The sequence below is a fragment of the Phocoena sinus genome, chromosome 6 (genome assembly GCF_008692025.1).
Source record: "Phocoena sinus isolate mPhoSin1 chromosome 6, mPhoSin1.pri, whole genome shotgun sequence".
NCBI classification, from domain to species: Eukaryota; Metazoa; Chordata; class Mammalia; order Artiodactyla; family Phocoenidae; genus Phocoena; species Phocoena sinus.
The window spans coordinates 101,040,271-101,061,350 of NC_045768.1; the positions used below are offsets into that span (position 1 = coordinate 101,040,271).

At 51.9% G+C, this 21,080-nt stretch overlaps 1 protein-coding gene across 1 annotated transcript; it reads left to right on the forward strand.

Annotated features, from left to right (window-relative positions):
• Positions 1-6,384: 6,384 nt before the first annotated feature.
• On the forward strand, positions 6,385-20,249 carry R3HCC1 (R3H domain and coiled-coil containing 1; the record flags this gene model as incomplete). The annotated part of the gene is made up of 8 exons (XM_032633905.1): positions 6,385-6,405; positions 11,423-11,550; positions 13,345-13,482; positions 14,208-14,805; positions 15,759-15,931; positions 17,126-17,196; positions 18,931-19,026; positions 19,930-20,249. Coding segments are annotated over 8 exons (1,362 nt in total), but the record flags the coding sequence as incomplete, so codon positions are not given.
• Between the last annotated feature and the right edge of the window lie 831 nt (positions 20,250-21,080).

The following is a 21,080-nucleotide window of genomic DNA, read 5'->3' on the forward strand; positions in this document are numbered from 1 at the left end:
AAGAGGTGAGATTCCTTAGCGCCCTGTTCTGATTCTGTGTCACTGATACTGCATACGGGGTTCTCTGGCGTCAGGCTCCCCCAGGCCCCTCCCTCGTCTCAAAATACCGCTATAGCAAGAGAACGTTTTTTCTGGTCCTCCAGAGTCCAGCGAGGAGCCATGGTGGGAAGAGGTGATCCTTCTAGAAAAAAAGCCTCCAAAGTCGGAGTTACGTTCAGAGCCGCTCTCGTCCAGTCTCTACTCGGTGGGGTGCCCGTGAGGTTGGTAGGGGGCAGGCACTTGGGGAGGCGGGAAAGGGGCGGGGACTCGGGAAGTGGCGGGGACTCGGGGAAGGGGCGGGGACTCGGGGAGGAGTCGCGGAGGGTCCTGGAGCGCGCGCAGTTAGCCCTCTGGGAGAGCCTATCCCGTCCCTACTGGCGCTTACTCTGCGACGCAGGCTCGGCGCAGGAGCGGAGCTCATCTCTGGGTCACCGGACCTCTGCGGAAAGAGGTGCGAGCGAATACTGCGTTCCAGAGGAAGTGGGCGTGTGGGTACCCGGCCGCGGGGCTCTGGAGCGGGGCGCGTGTCTCGTTTTGCCGCGAACGCTGGATGCCAGGCGCGGGGAACCATCGGTCAGAAAAGTCTCCGGAGTCGGGTCCTCGGGGGAAGGCGACCGAGCAAGACGGAAAGTCCGCTCTAATCGGATCCTTGCGCCCCCGGTCGGGCCCTGCCTGTCCCACATAACGCTTCCCTCTCCAGCCGTTTCTTGCGCCCAGGCCTTTCATGTCCCCACGTCCGTCCCTGGCGCAGACTCTGGGCCCTTACTGGGCCCGTACTGGCGTCTTCCTCGACGTTGGGAGGAGTCCGGGAACCACGGACCAAGACCCCCCTGCTGCCTTCACCGGGTAAAATCCAGGACGTCCTATTCTTTGCGCTGTGCAAGGACCTCCTCCAACAGCGGGATCCTGCCAGGGGCACCTCTTCAGCACTGGGAGAAGGACCCCGCAGGAAGCCGGGTGTGCATTTGGTTGATTTTAAGGGAGAAGGCTGGTGCCTCCGTCCTGGCCTCACAACCTGGCCTTTGTTCCAAATCTCGGCCCTGCTCGGAAGCCTCCAGAACTCCCAGCCAGGAGGCCTTCACGGCGGCACCAGAGGTGACCAAGGCCCTAGTCCAGCAGAGGGCAGAGCAGGGGTGAGGCAGGCCCGCTACTCGTTGGCGTCAGTGCGGGGCTCCTCTGATTTCTCACCTGTACGCTGCTGAGAAACGTCCTGGTGTGTGCTGGCGTCTTGCGCTTTTGCCAGCAGCGTGCACAAAAGGTCATCTTGGACTTCCTGGTGGCTCTGCTGGTGATGCCTTGGAAAGTGGCAACCCAGGCAGCTGGCTACTGGCCCTTTGGGGACGTGTGTGACATCTGACTGGCCTTTGGCATCATGTGGTCCACCGCCTTTATCCCGCACTTGTGCCTCAGCAGACCAGCCCCTTCAACTACCAGCAGCATGTGACCCGCAGGGCTGCTTTGGTGGCCGTTGCGGTGACTGAAGGTGACACTTCAGTTTTCCTATCCTTCATCCCTGGCAAATGGAGCAGCTGGCATAGGGCAGAGCCCAGCCTAACAGTACAGAACTCCTTATCTGGGTTCAAAGATGCACCCCGAGCCTCAGCTTCACCTGTGCAGTAGCCTGCTCAATGATGGTCATAGTGGTAGCAGGCTGAGGGCCCTCGGAGCCAGGCTGTGTGTGGACAGCGGGGGCCCATGCTCAGCCAGGACCCGCGGTCACTTGATTGACATTGTGACATCCTCCCTTCTCCTCATAGGGTAGGGGCTGGGCAAACAGGATGGAGTGGCCCTTTCTGATTTTGTCTAGAAATTGGGTTGGGTGGTAGAGAAAGGTCACCACCTAAGGCCGGCAGCAGGACCTGTGATTCTGTGGCCCTGGACCCTGGGGTCCGTGGCTAGAGGAGATCAGGAGAGCCTTTGATCTGGTTCTTTTGGAGCTGGAGTTCCTAGAATGCCTCACCTGTATGCAGGGGGGTCCCATCTCCACCAGCCTTATACCGTGCTAGGTGCTTTACATGGGTTAACCTCATTATGGATTAATTCATCTTTGAGGCCTCAGTGAGGCCAGAGCTCTTATCCCCATTTCACAGATGAAACTAAAACAGAGAGATGGTTAACCAATTTGCTTAGAGTCACACAGCTAACAAGTAATCAAACCAGTATTCGAACGGATAGTCTGACCCCAGTACTTGCCCTGATGACCACTGTGCTATGCTAGGCTAATGGGAGGAGGGAGAGTTTGGGATGGAATGCCTATCTATTTTGGGCTATTTTAATAAATTACTTAGGACTTGCTTCCTTCTTATGTGTTTATGGAGGCATTTACTCATTCTGTACAAAATACAGTCGTATGTGTCCTCAGTCTGGCTTTTCTGTTGTTCCACGGACAGAGTTGCATGTTTGCTGTCACTGCGGTGGGTGGGTGTTTGGAGCCATCCTCATTCTCACTGGGGACAATTGTGGGCTGGCTTTCTGTGTGTGCAGGGATGGGCCAGCGTGACCCAGTGTGGGCAGGAGACGAGAGATCTGAGTTCTGGCTCCGTCACTGCAGGGAGGTGTGACGTAAGGAAAGGCCCAATGGAATAATTATTTCTGTTTAGCCTGCCTCAAAGTGAGGTGTTGTAAAGAAATGGGAACTTTGTAAATGCTTTCTGAAAGTATCAAGTGCTACATAAATGAAGGGCATCATGGAGGTGGGGCTCTCCAGACTGCCTCCCCTGGAATCAGGGCCACTTCCCCCAGGTGGCTGAGCCACTGTCTTATGAAACCTCAGTCTCAAACACAAATCAGGCATCTGCCCTGCTGTGGCCTGACCCCCTCCCTACTTGGGTCTTTGAGCTGGGCTCTGGAAGGGGAGGAAAGGTTGAACTGGCTCTGCCATTTATTAGCTGTTTGAGCTTGGGCAAGTCACTTAACCTCTCTAATGTCTTCATCTATAAAATGAGGATGACAATTATACCACCACATAGCACCGTCGTGAGCAATGAGTTAAATTATGCAAAGGGCATAGATGGTGCCTGGTCCAGAGTAAGCCAGTTCAACACGTGTCAGCTCTCAGACCCTTATATAGGCCTTGTAGTCCTCCAGACAGGTCTATCCAGGGCCCTTCTGAGTTCATCGTGGAGCTCTCCTCTCTTGCCAGGGGGCGGCTGTGTGGGATGTCCCAAGAGGTGCGTAAAGCAGAGTTTGTATTTTGTTTTGCTTCACGTAGCGCTTGTATCTGGATAGACCGTCACGTGCTTCTCTATACCTCTCTGTGTCTGTGCCCCTCTGCGGTGTTTTGCTGATACACATTAGATTAAAAAGAAACACCAAGATCCTCATAGTCAAATATTGACTAATAAATTATGTAAAGACATTTTAAAGAATTAAGCAAATAAGAGTCTAGATGTTCATTAGAAATTCTTAATTTTCACCCGGTTCTCTTAGGACAGATCAACTGCAGTCTCTTGCAAATTCACTTGTAAGGATGGGCTGCGCTGGATCATCCTTTAAAAAACTATTATACATCTTTCCTGTCTTCTTTTCCTTTCGTTTTTTTGCTTTATATCTTTATTAAGGCAAAGAGACACAATTTTTCTTTTGCTATCCTTTGCCTCTTTTTCTTTGTTTGTACTTTATGTTGGATAGAGTTTTTATATTGTTATTATTTTCCTGTGATGATTTGAAAGCTACAGATTATATTTCTAGTCTTTCAGTGGTTACCTTCAAATTTTTAGCGTATGGATTTAACTATACATTTTTCTAACAAATTCTAAAATTCTTCCTTATCTCTCTCTTTTCCCTTTCAAGAATTTGAAGGTGTTCTAGCTATGCATTGAATACCACCCCCTGGCCATCTTTTTATTGTTGGCTTCAGTTTGGCTTGAGAAAAACAAATGTTTTATTATGGCACATTTCAACCATACACAATAATGAGGAGGATAGTGTACCTATCACCCAATTTCAATAATGATCAGCGTTTTGCCAATCTTGTTTCACCTGTAATTCCTCACTTCTCCCCTCCCCAACATATTTTAAAGCAAATCTAAGACATCACGCCATTTCATCCATACACACTTTAGTATGAAAAAACAGATGAAAAACGTAACTACAGTAACAATAGACACACCAGAAGAGTAAGAACAGTCCTTCATATCGTCTAGTACCCAGGCTGTATTCAGATTTCCCTGACTTTATCAAACATGTCCAATAGTAAATTGGTTTGTCCGAATATGGCTCTACAAAGGCCCATCTCTTGCATTTGATTGACAAGTCTTTTCTTAGCATTAGTAGTTCTTTTGTTTTCTTGGGTTTTTTTTTTTTTCATGTATTAGAGTTTTGGTTTGTAAAGTTCTTTTGTGGGTGGTTTTTCCTCTTTCTTTGAGCTCACTCATCCTTGCCTGGTGTTTCTGTGCTTGCCTGCCCCAGGACACCCAGTTAAGAGCCAGGTTTTTTCTTGGCAGCTAAGAGCCATGTCATTACTGGGGATACCATTGACCCAGTTGGCTGGCAGGTGGCTTGCCCGAGGAATTCTTCACAAGGCAACATCTTTGGTCTTTTACCTTCCGGAAAAGGCCATAGATAGCTCCTTGGGGTGGTCAAATGTAGCTTTATTCTGTGTAACTGCATAAATGGGGACACTCCCCCTCTATCCCTAGCTTTAAGTGGTTGGGTGGCTTTGATCACCTCCTCGCATGGGGCACTTTTTTTCCTTTTTAATCCACGTGGACTGAAACCCCAGAGGCCTCTGCTGGTTTCCAGACCAGAGCCCAGCTGGCTCGCAGCCTCAGCCACGAGCACGATTCACTGCATGGTGTTCCCCAGGCACAGTGACCATGCTTTGAGCACAGCTATGTCTTTCCCACCTACATGCTTTTATAAAACAATGCCAAGTTCCTTGGAAGTCCGCTCAGGTGATGTTCCACCTTAGGGAACATCAGGTACTGGGAGGTCTTTTTTATTCATTCATTCATTCAACAAATGATTATTGAATGCCCACCAGGTGCCAAGCATTGTGCTTCTCTTCCTGTAACTCCTCCTGGCTTCTGCCTCTCCAGGAAGCTGCAAGCGCTTCTGTGCTCCTTGGCCTCAGGGAAGTTGGTCTTTCAAAGCCTGGGCAGATACTGCCTGCTAGTCACTGACCTTCCTGAATTCTGTTCTCCTAGAGTTTGAGCACCTTTAGGAGATTCTACTAGGAGTCCCGGAGAGGAGAGGGGATCGTATTTGCTGGAGAAAGAGTAGAGGAAATTTGGGGAAACAGAAAAGAGATGGGGTCTGTGGATCCTAGCATCAGTGAGGACCCATCCCCCAAGTCATTGGCAAGACTTCAAAGGAAATGGGTTGTGTGTTTCACCGGGGGAGGCTGGATGCAGGCCCCAGGTTTCTAGTCTCAGCATAGATTCCTATGCCCCGTCCATGACACAGAAGCAGAGAGCCACCCAGAATCCACAGGACCACTATGGGCTTAGACAGTGAGGGTCTTAGAGGCAATCACTTCCAGTAGGTTCCATGTGAAAGTAACCAGAGTGAAAAAATCTCAACTGGTTATATAGTTCTTAAACACAGACAAGACAGGGCAGCCAGAAAAGAGCCAGAGGGGCCTTCCCTGGTGGCGCAGTGGTTGAGAGTCCGCCTGCCGATGCAGGGGACACGGGTTCGTGCCCCGGTCTGGGAAGATCCCACATGCTGCGGAGCGGCTGGGCCCGTGAGCCATGGCTGCTGGGCCCGCGCGTCCAAGCCTGTGCTCTGCAACGGGAGAGGCCACAGTAGTGAGAGGCCTGCGTACCGCAAAAAAAAAAAAAGAAACGAGCTGGAGGAAGAGCATCGTAGGCAGAGGGAACAGCCATTGCCAAGCTCTTGAGTCAGGAAAGAACTTGTAATGGAGGAACAGAAAGGAGGCCGGCATGTCTGGGATGTAATGGACAAGGAGAAGGGTACCCAGTAGTGAGGTGGAATTATGCTAAGGTGAGGCATTTCAAGCACCCAGGGCACAAAGCTTAAGGAGGCACTTGCCCTCAGGTTCATGGCTCCCTGCCTCACCCTAGTCCAGGCCTGGAGAAGGCCAGATCACTTAGAGCCTGGTAATAAGTTATTTTAATACATTGGGGAGCCATTAAAGGATTTTATGTGGTGGAGAGAATGATGTGATTAGGTTCACCTTTTGACAGATCACTCTGGTAACTTGTTATGGGAGAGCTTCAAGACAATCCCACAAAAGGGGACTGAGGACCATGGCCCTGTCATTGCCAAGTCTTAATATTCATTTTTCCTCCTGTCCCTTAGACCCCATTGTGGCAACAGGCTCTGATGTGTGGTGGCTTGGGCCTGGGGAAGAGAGATCTGGCTTTGGAGGTGGGTGTGTAAACATCTGCAAAGTCACGTCAGGTAAGGATCCCTGGCAGGAGCTTGGGGGCTGAGATGAGGACAGGCCTGAGCCCCGCAGCTCACGGGCCAGACTCCCCCGCAATCCCAAACCCCATCTGAATTCCTGTTACTCTGGCCCTTTAAAAAAGGAGCTGGAACTCAGGCTAGCCTGAGGCTATGGTCTCCTGGGAACCAAAGGACAACAAAGGCATCAGAGATTTGGGGGATAAGGACAGATGCCAATCTGGTAGAGCAGGACTGGGGGTGGATTTCTCATTTCTTTCTTCCCTTGGCCCCGCCATCACCTCTTCCAGCCCTGGCTCTTCTCCACACATTCTTGCTTACAGGAGTTTCTTAGTTGATTCTCTTGAATTTTTAGGTGAAAAAAAAAAATCAAATATTCTGCAAACAGTGATACTTTGGTCTCATCAAATTTCCAAACTTTCCAGTTTTTCTTTCATTCTTTCACCAAATTGCTTTGGTGCTTGCACCTGCAAGCCACTTGAATTTTTTCTTTGTATTCTACCTATATAGAGTTTTTTTTTTTCAATGCCCAGAGAAAATAATTTTACCACCATCTGTATCAGGCATCTAGCTATCTATTTCTGGAATTCAGTAAACTAATCTGTGGATTCACATTTTTCTTTGTTTCAAAAAAATTTTGTTGCATTTTTTTTTCTGTTCCAATAGCTTTGTTTCCTTCCTCAGGTTTATTAATTAACCATGTGTTGGATCTACAATGCAGATTTCTGTATTTATATTTTCTGTAACTGTTTTAATCTCTCTGGTTTTTCTTGGAACTCCATGTAGTTTTGTGTAGAGTTTTCTATGTCTGAGACTGGCTTTTAATTCACAAAAGATTTCTTATAGTTATTTAGATTTTAAGTTATATTAGTTTATGAAAGTAACATTTAAATATCTAGTTTTCATTAAGTTTTAAAATTTAACTTATAAATATTGTAATGTTATTAATGTATCTAATATACTTTATAGAAAATGAAAACAACTTTGATTAACTCAAAATGACAGAACAAATTTATTTCTCTTATACATCTGGTTCCAGTTTTACTCATATTTATGAAGTTATTAAACATTTAATTTACATTTTATAAATTTGATATATTTGATTTTCCATTTTCATTAGTTGCAAACATCTCTTTAAATTTAAATTTTTATTTTTTTGGCCACGTCACGTGGCTTGCGGGATCTTAATTCCCTGACCAGGGATTGAACCCAGGCCACGGCAGTGAAAGGAGCGAGTCCTAACCACTGGACTGCCAGGGAATTCTCTAATTACAAATGCTTATTGAGCAGGTTGTAGAGTCACCTGCAATTATAAGAAATAATACAGGGAGATCCCATGTACCCTTTATCTAGTTTCATTCAATGGCAACAATTATAGTACAATCACAACCAGAGTACTGACATTGATAAAATCTACCTATCTAATTCATATTTTCTCAATTTTACTTATACTGGTGTGTGTGTATTTAGTTATATATAACGGTATTATATGTGTAGGTTCTCGTGTCCAACACCACAGTCAAGATGTAGAACACAAGGATTCCTCTTACAGTTCTTTTTAGTTACACTCATCTCCCTCCCACCTCCTCTCCCCTCTTCACCTTTTGTTCCCCACTTCAACTGCTAATTTGTTCTCTGTTTCTAAAATTGTGTCATTTCAAAAAGTTTATATAAGTGAAATAGACTAAGTAACATTTTAGGATTGGATTTTTTTTTCTTTTTTTTTTTTTTTGCGGTACGCGGGCCTCTCACTGTTGTGGCCTCTCCCATTGCGGAGCACAGGCTCCGGACGCGCAGGCCCAGCGGCCATGGCTCACGGGCCCAGCCGCTCTGCGGCATGTGGGATCTTCCCGGACCGGGGCACGAACCCGTGTCCCCTGCATCGGCAGGCCGACTCTCAACCACTGCGCCACCAGGGAAGCCCTAAATTGAATATTCTTAAACTTAACCTTAAACATGGAGAGAACAGTTGGCTAGCTCATGCAAGCTGAGGTTACTGGTAGACAGTTTAATACCTGTAATACCATCTCAGGTTGCTTAGAGTGAGGAGATGTGAAATTGGGAGGTAGACTCCAGAGCTGTGGGTGACCCTGGTGATCCTACCCATAGCAAGGAAAGGCGCACTGGACGGTAATTTAGGGTCACTATGGTAGCAGGGGACTCTAGGTCCTTCCCTTCAGATGGGACTGTTTGCAACCCCCTGTCCCCTGCATGCAGTCCTTTCATCATCACTCAATCATTCCTCCTGTTTCAGGTAAAACTCTACAGCACACACATAGCATGCTTTTCTAACTGATTGGATTCGTCTAGTTTGTTTAATGCCTGACTTCTGTGTCTGGCTATTGGCCACGGCGTCAATTCTCATGACATTCTAAAGATGGAAGATCTTAGTCAGGGGGTGTTCAGGAGCATGGACGTGACAGTCAGGCTACATCTGGATTAAAGTGAGTTCCAACTCTGCACGAAGTAGCTGGTTCCTTGGCTAAACCTCAGGTTATTCCCCTGCAATAAGGGTAACAATCTCTATCTGAAGGGGCTGCTGCAAAAATTAAATTCATGTCATTTATATGGCAAACTTTGTATAAATAGTAGTTATCTTCATTTTCATAAGGCTTTACTCTTTGTCACTGATTCGTTTTCAACTTTGTTGACTCCAGTGTTTGCTGCTTCTGTGATGAACATGATTGCTTCTTTTATGTCTTTCCATGCCTCTGACAGTTCACTTCCATGTCATTGTTGGTTTATCCATTGTGACATGGAAATCAGGCTTTCTTTGATTTCCCTGGGAATGTGAAGTAGCTATTAACTGAAATTTCTTCTCTTTTCTCAAGAGAACTTTCCAATATACCCTTATCCTCTTTTTCCTATTATGCTTTCTTTGTTGTTTGTTTTTGCTGTAGAAATTCTGCATATCCTGCTGCTTTTTGTTCTGCTGGCTTATCTCTGACTGGGACCCATTCAACGCTCACCTGGTATTTGTCCCCAAAGCGTGTAGGTGGATGTGCCTTGATTTCCTTCCCCATTTATCTTGGCATCTCTTGGTAACCTCCACCCACAAGTGGAGGCCTTCGTGCTGATTGGGGAGAGATGGCCACTCTGCTGAGAAAGTTGGGCCTTTGTTTTCTAAGTAGCAAGCATATCCTTCCAGGTCATGTGTGGTCCATAACTGCTTGGTGGTCTTGCCTCTCAGCCTCACCCTAACCCTAACCGCCCATCATGGAAGCCTGGTCAGATAAATGGTACCATTGTGTGCCCCCTCAGCGTTCTCTCAGGCCTAATTCCACTTCAGTTAAGCCAGTGTGGAGTGTGGGTGGGGCTGGTGGAGTCAGAATCCAAATGGGTGTCCCTATTCTTCCTGTTGCCTTTTGCCCTCTACACCCCCAGGGGCCGGATGCCCCTCCAGGCCAGAGGCTGGGGCAGGGGACCTGTGAGGCCTTCAGAATCTCTTCTTACAACCAGGGCTGAAAAGGAGACTCATGACTCACCTCCCTGAGTTCTCTTTGCACTTGGTGTTGTCTTTATTCTAGATCCTTTTATTCTTTTTTTTTTGCAGTACGCGGGCCTCTCACTGCTGTGGCCTCTCCCACTGAGGAGCACAGGCTCCGGACGCGCAGGCCCAGCGGCCATGGCTTACGGGCCCAGCCGCTCCGCGACATGTGGGATCCCCCCAGACCGGGGCACAAACCCATGTCCCCTGCGTCGGCAGGCGGACTCTCAACCACTGCGCCACCAAGGAAGCCCAAGATCCTTTTTATTCTTGAAAAACTATCCAGAAAGATAGTTTTTGTAAATGTGATATAATACCACCATCTTTTTAAAGAAATACTCTGGAAAAAACTGCAAGAGAGCAAAATGCATCTTAATTTTTCTTCGTTTTTCTGTTCCCAGCTTTTCCTACCTGGGCTTTTGAGGGACACTCTCCCTGTGGCCTTGCCCATAGCCTACTGCAGGGCCCACTCAGACTGTCCCACCCCTGCACTAAAACCTGGGTCTTCAATGCTGTTAACTCAGGGGCCCGCTTGATTCAGGATGATAAAAGGCTTACATTTCAGCACCTTTCAGGGAAGAGGAGGATTTCAACCCTGGTCTCCTAGATTATAATAGCCCATTCTACACTGTCTGATGGGAAGAATTTCAAACCCTATTTAAGGTGGGTGGTGGAGTCATTTTTAGATGTAGCAAGGTAGTATAATTTGATGACCTGCAAATCACCATTCTAGTGTCTACCCCGCCTTGTTACCCAAAGGCTAGTACACCTTGTCAGTGACCCTTTGGTGTGAGTTGGACCTCTTCGCAGGTTCCATCAATAAGGGTCAAGGAAGGGCAGCAGTGGTCAAAGGGTGATGAAATTCTTGGTGTCCAGAAACTTCCTATTTATTCCTCTTTTACGTTCCTAGGGAGGGGAACAATGAACCGGAAAATCTGGTATCCCCACGACCTAGCATATAGGAGCCACCTCAAAGTATTTGCCCAACTTAATTGATCCTAGGAGACAGTGTGCTCTCAGGGGCAAACCAATCAAGAGCACGCCTCTGTCGTTGCTGCCATGCCTCCTCCGGGCCGCATGGTGGCGCTGCGCCGCCGCCGAGGTCCGGGTGTTTCCTCTGGCTCCAGGGCGCGCAGGCTTCTGGGGATCCTCAGAGCTGCGGCGGCGACGCGCGGGGCGCCTGCGGTGAGTGAGGCGGGCGGGCCTGGGGGCGGGTCGCCCCGCTTGCTGGCTCGCAGCAGGCCTCGAGCTCCCCCTGGGCCTCTCGCTTCCGGGCCGGGGAGTGTCGATCGCGCCGGCTGAGCAGGCCCGAGGCGGCGGCGCGCGAGCCCGGGGACAGCGAAAGCGAGCGCAGCTGGGGCCGGGAGACCCCCTAGCTGCCCCACTACTGCCCTGCCTGGCGACCCTGGCCGCGTCCCTTCCCCGCCTCGGAGCCCGGCTCCTCTCCGAAAGGAGGAGAGACCTTGGCCTTGGTCTAGGGTGGGCCCGGGACGCGCTTTGATCGCGGCCGTGTCCGTTGCCCCGCAGGTTCTCCCACCTGTCACCCTGGCCCTTCTCTGCTTGGACGGCGTCTTCCTCTCCTCAAGCGAGAATGACTTCGTGCACCGCATCCAGGAGGAGCTGGACCGCTTCCTGCTGCAGAAGCAGCTGTCAAAGTAAGCTGGTGTGATGGTGGCGTCGGGCCCTGGGTTGCTGAAAAGGTCAGGGTTCGCCCAGAGCCTCCTGTGCCCCTTTGCCCAGTGGTGCATCCAAAGTAACGGGCTCGCAGCTGGCTCTGACCTTGGCCTTTAGGTTTAATAATCTGCCCTCAGGCCTCTCCCAGTTGCATCTTTCTTTTTAAAAAATTTTTTTAATTATCTATTTTATACATATTAGTGTATATATGTCAATCCCAATCTCCCAGTTCGTATCCCGCTCCCCCCCACCCGGTGTCCATACGTTTGTTCTCTACATGTGTGTCTTTATTTCTGCCATGCAAGCTGGTTCACCTGTACCATTTTTCTAGATAACACATATATACGTTAATATACGATATCTGTTTTTCTCTTTCTGACTTACTTCACTCTGTATGACAGTCTCTAGATCCATCCACGCCTCTACAAATGACCCAATTTCATTCCTTTTATGGCTGAGTAATATTCCATTGTATATATGTACCACATCTTCTTTATCCATTCGTCTGTTGATGGGCATTTAGGTTGCTTCCATGATCTGGTAAATGGTGCTGCAATGAACATTGGGGTGCATGTGTCTTTTTGAATTATGGTTTTCTCAGGGTATATGCCCAGTAGTGGGATTGCTGGGTCATATGGTAATTCTACTTTTAGTTTTTTAAGCACCCTCCGTACTGTTCTCCATAGTGACTGTATCAATTTACATTCCCACCAACAGTGCAGGATGGTTCCCTTTTCTCCACACCCTCTCCAGCATTTATTGTTTGTAGATTTTCTGATGATGCCCATTCTAACTGGTGTGAGGTGATACCTCATTGTAGTTTTGATTTGAATTTCTCTAATAATTAGTGATGTTGAGCAGCTTTTCATGTGCTTCTTGGCCATCTGTATGTCTTCTTTGGAGAAATGCCTATTTAGGTCTTCTGCCCATTTTTGGATTGGGTTGTTTGTTTTTTTAATATTGAGCTGCATGAGCTGTTTATGTATTTTGGAGATTAATCCTTTGTCCATTGATTCATTTACAAATATTTTCTCCCATTCTGAGGGTTCTCTTTTCGCCTTGTTTACGGTTTCCTTGCTTTGCAAAAGCTTTTAAGTTTCATTAGGTCCCATATGTTTATTATTGGTTTTATTTCCATTACTCTAGGAGATGTGTCAGAAAAGATCTTGCTGTGATTTATGTCAAAGAGTGTTCTTCCTATGTTTTCCTCTGAGTTTTATAGTGTCCGGTCTTACATTTATGTCTCTAATCCATTTTGAGTTTATTTTTGTGTATGGTGTTAGGGAGTGTTCTAATTTCATCCTTTTACATGTAGCTGTCCAGTTTTCCCAGCACCACTTATTGAAGAGACTGTCTTTTCTCCATTGTATATCCTTGCCTCCTTTGTCATAGATTAGTTGACCATAGGTGTGTGGGTTTATCTCTGGGCTTTCTGTCCTGTTCTGTTGATTTATCTTTCTGTTTTTGTGCCAAGACACTAATATTGTCTTGATTACTGTAGCTTTGTAGTATAGTCTGAAGCCAGCTGCACCTTTCACTTGTAACCCTGAGCATCACCCGTGACCGAAGGGGCCCAGCACTGGAAGGGGAGTGGGGCCAGTAGCACCCTGTCGTAACCTCTATTGGCAGATCCTTTGCAGTCAGCCTGGGACCCGAGGGGGCAGAGGGAGCCTAGTGTTTAAGCCACCGTTAAACTGGGAGTGGACTCGGTGGGGCTCAGGCCTGGGGGCTGCACCTGGAGCCCCTGCTCAGCACCCCTTCCCGTTGCTCCCCAGGGTCCTTCTCTTCCCCCCACTCTCCAGTCGCCTCCGGTACTTGATCCACAGGACAGCAGAGAATTTTGATCTTTTGAGCAGCTTCTCTGTTGGGGAGGGCTGGAGAAGGAGGACAGTCATCTGTCACGTGGACATCAGGTGTGTATCCTGCCGCCTTGGAGGCCCCTCAGCAGTTCTTTGAGCTGGAGGCGGGGGGTTGGGGGCTGGTCGGTTGAGCTGGTTAGTGTCTGAGAGGGAACCAGGGCCGGGAGCCCCCAGGCCGCCACCTCTGTCCCCAGCCTCAGGTGCTTAGAGTCAGTGCTGCTTTCTGCTCCAGCAGCGGAGTAGATGTGCATTGTTTGTGGAATTCCTTCAGCAAATTCAGCTTACGCACGCTGGGCCAAAAGAGAGAAAGAGAGAGTGGTTTAAACAGCGAAGGTGTCTGCCTAGCGTTGCCCTCAGTGAGCTTGTGCCCCGCAGAGGCCACGGAACGTGCGAGTACATCTGGGCTTTCACTCACCTGTTTCCACGTGCGTCTTGCAGGATCTTATCATGTTGACTATGATCCTAGCTTTGAAAGTTACCTATTTTTTTAATAACGCAGTTCCTAAATGCTAGTACTCACCTTACCCTGTGAGTAAGCAAAGACTCGGCGGTCTCATATTCGGTTTATAACACTGGAGGGAGAGCTGACTGCTTCGGGCTTGTTCAGGGCATCCAGCCTCCACTCTGATGCCTTGTTAAGGTGTTCTTGAGGGTCATTTTGGCTTTGGTTTTTGCCCAAGGCTGACTTGAGAGCCTCGTGCCTGAATGGCAGGTTGCTCCGTGAGCCCTTTTCCTTGGGACCCAGACACCGTCCTGATCACCGCCTGCCCCTGCTGCAGGTTACCCGCTTCAGATGGGCTCTCCGGCCCCTGCCGCCCTCCTGCTTCCCACCCTAGCAAGTACCGAGGTCCGAGGTCCACCTCAAGCCAGGGAGCGGCTGCTGGTCCCGGAGGAGCGTGGGCCGGCCGGTGGCATCGTGGACGCAAGCCGGACCAGGCTTTGTATGTGCCCCGGGCGCTGCGCAGGCGAGAAGAATGGGCACCCCTCCCGGCCCCAGGGCTTCAGGGAGATGCTCCAGCTGGCGGGCTCCCAGAAGAGCCCGATGACATCCGTGCCGGGGACCCCACCTCCGATCAGGAACTTCCTGTGTTGGCGACTCAGGCAGCAGAGGTCCGAAAAGGCCGTAGCAAAAGTGAGAACGAGTCACTGCCAGACCCAGTGGCCACTGAGTCCCCAGGGCCAGAGGATCACTCAGGGACGGGAGACAGGTCGGAGTCGGCCGCACAGCCTGGGCCCGGTCTGCAGCCAGACTTGGAAGACGGGAGTGGGAGTGAGCTGGAGAGGAGCCTGGCGGCGGAGAAGGAAGAGGACGAGGTGGAAGAGGAGGGACCGGGCAGCTGCTCCGAGGAGGACGATTACAGTCAGCTGCTGCAGGAGGTGATGAGCTCTTAAAGCCCGGAAAAGGGAGGGCGGAAGTGAGGTGGGTGTAGTCGAGGGTGGATGGGGGCCAAGGGTCATGGTGTGTGTGTGGGGGGGCGGGTGCTGGCTGAGCAGGCCTGGGTGTTGGCTGATAGGGGTCCCTTAGGAGATGTGCGGGGAGGGACACAGGGGCCTTGCCCACAGGAGTCAGGACTGACACTGCAGAGGGCAGGAGGCTCAGGGTCTGGGATCAGGGGTGTGGAATTCAGTCCCAGCTCAATCATGTAGGTGCTATTCGACTGTGGGCAAGTCATTTGGCTTTTCTCAGTTTCCTCATCTGAAAAAATAGCAGGTAATGATACACACTGCCCAAGGTAACATAGATGTGCACATGCTACAGAATGCACTGCAGATGTTGGTCATGAAAATCACTCTTCTGCCTGAAGCTCTGTCTTACAGATCTTGTACCCTTGGAACTGTGTGTCATATGTCCGCCCCTGAGCCTGGCCACAGTGTCAGTTGGGAGGGCGGGCATCCTGTATCGCTATTTTACAGATGAAGGATGGACGCCAGAAAGCCTTGCTTATTATCACGTCATTAATGAGAGAAGGAAAGATCCTGGGCCTGCCCAGCTCTGTGACTCACTGATGGCAACTTGGGGCAAAATTACTTAATTCGTTGACTCAGCTTACCCATCTGTAAAGTGGGCCTATAGAATAGGGTTTTCGGGATTCTGTGAAACATGATGTGTGTCCGTGCCAGTCACCCAGTGGGGACTCCCCTAAAACTCATGCTTCTCCATCTTCTGGCCCAGTCTGCCATCCTCCTGTCTTTCTCAGACCCCTTCCCGGGGTGCTCACCTCCCTATCTACCCAGAAGCCTGCAGGACTCTCAGCGTGTGATTTTGAGAGCAGTCATTTGGAGTCATGTGTGTCAGAGCTCCCCTCGCTAAAGGGTCTGATCTCTCCCAGATAACGGACAACCTGACCGAGAAGGAGATTCAGGTAGAGAAGATCCACATGGACACGTCCTCCTTTGCAGAGGAGCTGCCTGGAGAGAAGGATTTTGCCCACGTGGTGGAGATCTATGACTTTGAGCCAGCGCTCAAGACCGAGGACCTGCTGGCAGCCTTTTCTGAGTTCCAGTGAGAGGCTTCGGGGAGGTGGGGAGGAGGGGGTGCCCAACTTCTGGAGAGGAGCTAGGACAGCCCTTTGTTGTGGGGGACAGTTGCCTGGCCCTCCCCCGGTGCCCAGCGATCTAGAAGGAAAGGCAGAAAGTGGATGTGGTTGCTCTGGGCTCTATCCTCCTGGGCAGTTGGCTTGCTGGACGTGACTTCGTGGAGCAGGAGAGCTGAGGTTTCAGTTGCAGACACTCTTCAGAGGCCCGAGACCTGGTCCTGCTGGCACCGGGCAGCAGATCTCTGTCCCGGCCCCCACACACCCACGTGGTGGCCAGGACCCGGCGGGGCCCCTGCCTCCCCTGCTCCACGAGCAGCCACCCGTCGGTCAGTCAGCAGGATGGGGCCATTTCCAGGCAGGAACTATTCCTGGGGTGAACTGGGCTTGAGCGGCCCTGGGGCAGGGTCTGGTGGAGATGGGAGATGGGGGTATAGTGAGAGAAAGATTTCTCTTGTTTCCCCGAATTCCTTGGATCCAAATCCAATCTTTTCTCCTTTTTTCTTTTTCTTTTTCCAAATGCTCATTTTCTTTTCTCCAGTCCCCCTTCTCTTTTCCTCCTTAGGCTTTAAAAACATCCCTTTCTTCAGGGCCCCCTTTCTGACTGCTTCCTGAACAGCCTCCCCTTCCCTCCCCAAGCCTGAGCTGGTGGACGGAGCCAGACTGGGGCTACTGGTGGTTTCCTTGGCCGGCGTGGCGGTGCCACGGAGAAGCCGTGGGCCCCAGGACTGCTCTGGCTTCCCACGGGGCCCAGACTCAGGGGTGCTTTCCTGAGCAGCAGAAAGAAAGTCGAACAGTGGCAGTTGCATTGACACGCTTGTATTAGGTCCTGTGCCCACCACACAAACCCTTTGCCTCCAGCCTCGGACCCCACGTGGAGGAGCCCCCTTCGCCCTTGGCATTGTGTTCTACGAGCTTTGCGTCCTGGCTTCCTCAGTTCTAGGAGTGGGAGGCCCATCCGACCACGGGGCTGGTGTCTCTTTCTGAGGCTGACTGTCTGGTCTTCAGAGGAAGTCTGCGCCCGATGGCCGTCTCCTTCCCGGAGGAGATGGAACTAGTCTTGGGCTCAGAGTGTTTGAGGGTTGGAGGTGGGAGGGCACTTCCTGTAGCAGGAGGGGTTTTGCCCATTTGCTCTCCTCATCACTCTGTCTCTTCCCCGGCAGAGAGAAGGGGTTCAAGATCCAGTGGGTGGACGACACACACGCGCTTGGGGTCTTTCCCTGCCTGGTTTCAGGTGAGGCGGGCCCTCCTCTGATTGCCGTTGGGGAGGGCGGGAGCCTAGGTTTCCCTGGGTGGGGATCCTCCAGGTCAGGGTGCAGGCTACCCTGAGCCGGCGGACTGGCAGGGTGTCTCCCAGACCCTCCAGAAGTCCTGGGGGGCAGAGCAGGAGCCAGGCCAGGAAGCTTACGGCCTCGCCTGTTCATCTTCGTGCCTTCGGTTCGGAGGTTTCAGACTCAGGTGACCTTTACTGAGCATGTAGGGCCAAGCCCTACGGACTAACACATACTAAATGAAAGCATATGAAGGCGCCATTTTTTATTTTTATAAATTTATTTATTTTATTTTTGGCTGTGTTGGGTCTTCATTGCTGTGTGCGGGCTTCCTCTAGTTGCAGTGAGCGGGGGCTGCTCTTCGTTGCCATGCGTGGGCTCTAGGCGCGTGGGCTTCAGTAGTTGTGGCGAGCAGGCTCAGTAGCTGTGGCTCGCGGGCTCTAGAGCACACGCTCAGTAGTTGTGGCACACGGGCTTAGTTGCTCCGCGGCATGTGGGATCTTCCCGGACCAGGGCTCGAACCCGTGTCCCCTGCATTGGTAGGCGGATTCTTAACCACTGCGCCACCAGGGAAGTCCCGAGGTGCCATTTTTATAGGTCAAAAGCATTCAAATATGGCAATTTCATACGGTTTGAGCAGATGCGTCTCATTCCGTTTTCATTACAGCGCCAAGAAGTAGGTCAGGTGGCCCCTGTTTCACAGATGGGGAGACTGAGTTCCCTGGATGTCAGTGTGTGGTCAGGGTTACTAAGACTCTTGGCGTCAGAGCTGGGGAGGCCAGCCAGCCTCCTGGCTGTAGCCCTGGACGGTGCCCGTCCTCCATCTTGGCCACTTTCCTGAGCTGCCCCTGCCACGCCACTGCTCAGTTTGGGTGTATTTGTAAAGAGTTGGTACCCCGCCGCCCTTGGCTGGGCTTCTCACAACAACAGCTTCTGAACATAGAGCTGGGAGTGACCATGGCCGGGGTGGGCGGGCCCAGTTCTCAGGAGAGCCTGGGGTTTCAGGGAAGGGGGGCAGTGTCTAGGGAGCAAGAGGACTGGGGCGAGGTAGGGGCGTCAACCCCTGGGAGGGAGCCACTGAAAGAGAGGCGGGGGCAGGGGAAGGCCCAGAGCCTTTCTGGTCCGCGGAAAGGAGGAACAGTGGGCTAGGCTTGGCCACGGCTGCCTTCCGGGCTCCACCAAGCTGCGTGGCACGGGCCAGCCACGTCCTGGCCCCAGTTTCCTCATCCCTACAGTGGCTTGGACCCGAAGCCCCTCCCATCTCTGACCTGCTGTGTCTGTTAAGTGGCCCGAGTGCTCCAAGACCTGGCACAGCTTGAGGCAGTGAGGGCACGTGCCCTGGGAGGGTCTCGAGTGGGGGAAGGGTGGCGTTTGTTTTAAGCTCCCAGGCTTTGGAAGGCGGGGGCCTGCCTCTCCTGACGTCAGAACTGTAGGCTCACGCGGCTCCCGACCAGCCCGGGGCAGGAACGTGGAAGCTGGGCTCCGAGCTTGCTGTCTACCTGAGAGCGTGGGTGGCCCCATGCAGGTCTGCGGGCTCGGGGGGCGAGGCAAGCTCATGGGGCAGCCCTGTCCCTGAGCTCTGAATGGGTGTACAAAGCAGCTGCGTGGGCCTCGGGGTGACACTTGTGCTCCTGGGTCCTGCGGAGGCCTCAGCAGGAGGAAGAGGGCATGGCTCCAGATCTGTTGTCTTTCCACAGCTGCTGAGGCCCTGACCAGGGATTTCTCCACGCTCAAGATCCGGCCCCTGACGCAGGGAACCAAGCAGTCCAAGCTGAAGGCCCTGCAGAGGCCAAGTAAGGGAGCCTGTGGTCTGGGTGGGAGGGCTGTGTGAGTGTTCGCTTGGGCGGGGCGGGGCGGGCCCTTCCCTCCGATTCCCTCCCCTCTTCAGTTCTCTGCTTTAGGGCTCCTGGGCTGCAGTGGCCAGTGGGGTGCTCCTCCCCACCCCAGGGGGGCCCCTCAGCAGTGCTGTCTGCCAGCTGCTCTGTCCCGGGCTTGCCCTCCGCTCACACCTCTTGTGCTGTGGCTCAGGGGGAAGCTTGGTCTTTCTGTGTGGCCGTGGAAGCCATGTTTTGCTGTAGGGTAAAAAGCTTGGGCTTCGCTGTGGTGTGATCCTGGCTCTGGCACTTCTGTAAGTTGGCCTTGAGCAAGTCACCTAACGTCTGTGACATAAGCACTGGGGTGAATAAGAAAGCCTGGCACACGTGCCCGCAGCGGTGAGGGGCACACAGGAGATGCCTTATAAATGACATCTCCTCCCCTTGCCTCTCCTCCTTCCAGAAGCACGAGGGGAGCTTTAGAGGCCAGTTTTCCATGGCTGCAAAGCAGTGGCTGGCAAAACTGGCCTGGGAGAAGCCTGCTGAGGCGGTCCACATCCTTGTGGGTTACGTGGTCTTTGTCCCAGACGCCTTGGGGACAATAAACATCCTGTCTGTTGACCCAAGAGCTCCAGGTGTCCCATCCTGATTTGCTTTCCCTAGGGGTAGACAGGATTAACACTGCCGCTGCAGAGAAACAGGGAGGGCGCAGAGAGGTGATAGGATTGGTCAGGACCCCCCGGGGGGGGGCCTGGAGCCCTAGGCGGCCGCCTCTCACCAGCATCTGATCATGCTCTAATGGCCTCTGAGGCAGCTGTGTTGCTGGGAGGAGAGGCCATAGCCTTGAATTCAAGTCCCCACCCCATGGGGCTTTCCTTTTAGAGCTTCTGCGTCTGGCAAAGGAGAGACCACAGACAAACACAGCCGTGGCCCGGAGGCTGGTGGCCCGGGCCCTGGGGCTCCAACACAGAAAGAAAGAGCGGCCTGCAGTGGAGCCTCCCCCGACCCTGAGGCCCTGAGAGGCCCAGGCGGCTTGGATTGGCGCCCCCCGACCCCCTCGTCAGCTGGGGCCCCAACACCGCAAGCCTTTACACACACCAGAGCAGCCCTGAGCCATCCTTGGAGCGTCACTGTGGGGCATGGGGGGGCTTTACCTAGGTCTAGTTCCAGAAGTTGAGAAAAAATAAAAATGTAAGAATTGTTAACGTGATTGCTTCAAAATGGTATGGTCTGCCGCTGGGCACTAGGGGGCGCTGTTCGCTTTCCATTTGAGACCTGGGGCTGCTGAAGACGCTCTCCTCACTCTAGTTGACTGGGCTTGAGGATCCAGCTGGGCCTCGAAGGCATTTTTGCGCAGAGCCTGCCTGGCTTGGGGGTGTAGGTTACACCTGTTGTGTGACACCTGCCCAGTCTCCTCCAGAGCAGCTGTGGGCTATTGGCAGTGCTGCAGGCACCCCCCCCCCCTTTGGACTGGTCCCAGTGTTAGTGGTGTGGGTTACACGGTGTGTGGGGGGGTGTCTTTGTGGAAATAAACATGAACAAGCCAAGAGGCGAAATCTGAACTGCCCGCCGAGTTCTCTGCCCTCACTGGAACGGCGGGGAGGGCAGCTTTGTGCGGACAAGGTCCCAGCACACTCCCCTTTCCGGTTTGGGCGGAGTTGGTGCCGAGTGGTCCTGCCGGGCGCTCTGAGGTCATCGTGGACCCCTCGATTTGCTGGGCCACAGCGTGCTATGACACAAGAGGGAGCTCCGCGCCTGGGGGGGAGAGTGGCTGGCTCGGGGTCCACCCTCACTGCACCCCGGGGACCCATGATCTACTTGACTCCCCCTCCCCCAGAACCTGAGCCTTAAGTCTAGGTGTCCCATCTGGTCCTCACACAACCACTGTGCCCTTGACATATTTCACTAAAAAACAAGAGCTGAAGAAAGGCTGAGGCCTGTGTTTCTGTTGGTTTTCCTGACCTCCTTAGACCACGGCTCTCGGCAGGAGTTGCCCTTCCTCTGTGGTGTGCGTTGAATGAGGCCCCTGTGGC